The sequence below is a fragment of the Salarias fasciatus genome, chromosome 20 (assembly GCF_902148845.1).
Source record: "Salarias fasciatus chromosome 20, fSalaFa1.1, whole genome shotgun sequence".
In the NCBI taxonomy this organism is placed as follows: Eukaryota; Metazoa; Chordata; class Actinopteri; order Blenniiformes; family Blenniidae; genus Salarias; species Salarias fasciatus.
In genome coordinates, this window is record NC_043764.1 from 24,073,771 (window position 1) to 24,076,988 (window position 3,218).

At 48.0% G+C, this 3,218-nt stretch overlaps 1 protein-coding gene across 1 annotated transcript; it reads left to right on the plus strand.

The window, feature by feature from the left end:
• Positions 1 to 463: 463 nt before the first annotated feature.
• Positions 464 to 3,218, plus strand: mfsd5 (major facilitator superfamily domain containing 5). Its single transcript, XM_030119661.1, has 2 exons — positions 464 to 582; positions 941 to 3,218. Exon 2 carries the CDS (start codon positions 1,023 to 1,025, stop codon positions 2,469 to 2,471), a length of 1,449 nt encoding a protein of 482 aa, XP_029975521.1. The 5' UTR covers positions 464 to 582; positions 941 to 1,022; the 3' UTR covers positions 2,472 to 3,218.

The following is a 3,218-nucleotide window of genomic DNA, read 5'->3' on the forward strand; positions in this document are numbered from 1 at the left end:
CTATTTATGCATTAAAAGCCAGAGGTGGAAAGAGTACTAAAAATGTGTCCTCAAAATACTGCTACCGAAACAATAACTAAGTTAAGGTCTAAGGTTCCCTCAAAACCCGTGTGTACTATGTGATAAAGCTGCACAAGATAGTGTCTTTTTTTGTCTCCAGACTCAGTCATACCTGTGCAATTATCATGCTGTCTAATCAGCAACATATGCCAAACCTGTGAGGTGGATGGACTATCTCAACATAGAAGTGCTCATGGACAGATTTAGACAAATTTGAGGACAATATTTGAGAGCAGTAAGGCACTTCGTTTACACTGACAAGAATTAGATCTTAGAATTCAGCGAATAAGAAATAGGAGCGAAAACAAAAGTGTTGTGTTGATATTTTCTACTGTGTAGATGAGCCTTCGCCCACAGAGAGCGACTTCAACGTGACGTAATGACGCCACCTCGTGGCGGAAGCGGGACACTGGACCCGGAAGTGTCGCTGTGCTTGAATGCATGCTTGTTGGTGTGTCTGTTGTCGTCTGTCATCACTCTCTGAGGTGGATTATTAATATGGGACCACTGTCAAACGGCACGGTAAGACACACGCCACGGCGTGACACTGTGAAAAATAAAACAACTGGAGTCTGTTTGTGTGAAATTGAAGGATTCCTGTCTTGGTAGCATGTTAGCTTCAAGGCTAACGTTAGCGTCATTATATTAGCAGGAAGGAGCATCCGTGAAGTAAATACCTGCTATAACTTACTGAACTGTCGGGATACACGTTTCAAGGGTTGGTTAAGGTGAATAAGACTTTCACAGCAAACCAGATCCGTTGTTTTTCCGTTGTCAGTAAACTTGTAGGCGAAATACGATACCTTATTAACTTTTAGATGATATTCAGTTATAATGATGTCTCTAAACTTGTCCTTTGATAACTTTGCTGTGCCCGTAGGTGCTAAAGAACTGGACTACAGGAGCTGGGAACACCTCAAGCTGTCTTCAGTGACCATCAGGCAGGTGCACTTTGTGAGACAATGTTGGTGACAGCGTATCTGGCCATCCTCTGCCTGCTGGCCCTGTGTGTGGGCCTGGAGCTCACAGCACGCCGCCTCACACCGCCTCAGTCTGCCCCCACGGCTGTAGCCAACCCGGCTTTCCGCCGCTTCCAGAGTGTCTTCCTCCGGGCGTACCTGCTGGCTCTGTGGGCAGACTGGCTCCAGGGTCCTTACCTCTACAAACTCTACCGTCACTACAGCTTCCTGGAGTCCCAGATAGCCATCCTATATGTGTGTGGCCTGGCCTCCTGCGTCCTGTTTGCTCCCTTTTCAGGCTGGCTCCCTCAGGCTTTGGGCCGCAGACAGACGTGTCTTCTCTTCTGCCTGTCCTACTCGGCCTGCTGCCTCACCAAGCTCTCCAGAGACTACTTTGTTTTGATTGTGGGTCGAATCCTGGGAGGTCTGTCCACATCCCTCCTCGCCACCACGTTTGAAGCCTGGTATGTGCACCGGCATGTAGACGTCCACGACTTTCCGAAGGAGTGGATCTCCAGCACCTTCACTAAAGCTGCTACCTGGAACCATGGCCTTGCTGTGGGTGCAGGGCTGGTGGCTAACTTGCTGGCTGAGTGGCTCCACCTTGGACCCGTGGCCCCCTTCCTCCTGGCGGTCCCCTGTCTGGGCTGCTGTGCCTGGGTAGTGCTCACGGACTGGGGAAAGGAGGAGGCTGAAGGAGATCTTGATGGAGGAAAACAGACTCAGCTCCTCAGTACGCCAAATGGGGGTGTGGCCCGACTGTCTGCTAAAGCTCGCTTCTCACGCAGCTGCCAAGATGGGCTCCGCTGCCTGCTGTCAGACAGGAGAGTAATGGTCTTAGGCGGAGTTCAGGCTCTGTTTGAAAGTGTTCTCTACATTTTTGTTTTCCTGTGGACGCCAGTACTGGACCCCCATGGGCCTCCTTTAGGAATCGTGTTCTCCTGCCTGATGGCTGCCAGTATGGTTGGCTCTTTGCTGTACCGCTTAGCCACCTCCACACGTTACTGCCTCCAGCCTGGCCACGTGCTCTGCCTGGCTGTACTGATGGCCTTCTTCTCTTTCTTCATGCTGACCTTTTCCACCACTCCGGGACAGCCGAGACCTCACGACTCTTTCCTGGCCTTCCTGCTGCTGGAGTTGGCCTGCGGTCTCTACTTCCCCGCAGTCAGCTTCCTGCAGGGCAGGGTGATCCCAGAGGAGAAGCGGGCCAGTGTGCTGACCTGGTTCAGGCTGCCCCTGCACCTGCTGGCCTGCCTCGGCCTGCTGGCTCTCCATGGGGAGGTGTCGGGGACCGGAGGAGGGGAGGCCGGGAGCGGTACAAGACACATGTTCGGAGGATGTGCCGTCATGATGCTGGCAGCTCTGATGGCGGTCGTGAGTCTTTTCACACTGGGCAGGAACGACTCCGATCTGAGACTGGAGGGAACTCGGGGGGAGGGGGAGATGTACTGAGGAAGTGGAGCTCCTGTCTGTGATTGTCTGATACTCAACATGGAGACCTCATGTTTAATTACAGCAGTCTTTGAATCTTTATTTTGCCAAATTCATCAGTGAAGAATGTCAGTATCCTGAATATTTGTTTATTTAAATATTTTTTGTTGCACTTCTGCTTTGTTGCTTATTGTGGGGCTTTTATCTGAAGGATCCTTTGGGGAAAATAGTCATATCTAACTTCATCTGTTAAGTAATTTGCTGGGAATTTAGTCAACCTCTGAACCTTGTATTGTTCCATTGTTTATTAGACATCACCTGTGACTGCTTCAAGATTATGTGTTTGACAGAATAAACATTTTACTCAGTTTGAAGCCACATTGAATGAAAATCAACATGAAAATATTTGCCTTCACAAAAAGCTCAGTGAAACCCTAAAGAATAAAATTCTGTAGCATGTAGATCATTCTTGAAATGTCACTTCGAACAGTACTTAGGTTCGGTTTCTTCCACGTTGTTTTCCGGTATGTTTGTATTTTTATTGCAAAAAAGAGCTATGGTAGGTCAGCATTATGTTAAGGCATTTTTTTTTGCATTGTTTATGGGATATTTTGTCTGAATTTTTGAACATATTTATGTTCTTTACACTTTTAAATAAATCTCCACCCTGTCCTTGTTGTTGTTTACTATGAGCAGTATTTCTACTGAGGATTAGGAAATGTATTTTACACATAAATCACAACATCAAATAAATGTTTTTGGACTGTT

What these genes read in the sequence shown, in the direction of transcription:
- mfsd5 (XM_030119661.1), top strand. Translation starts at nt 1,023, where the DNA reads ATGTTGGTGACAGCGTATCTGGCCATCCTCTGCCTGCTGGCCCTGTGT.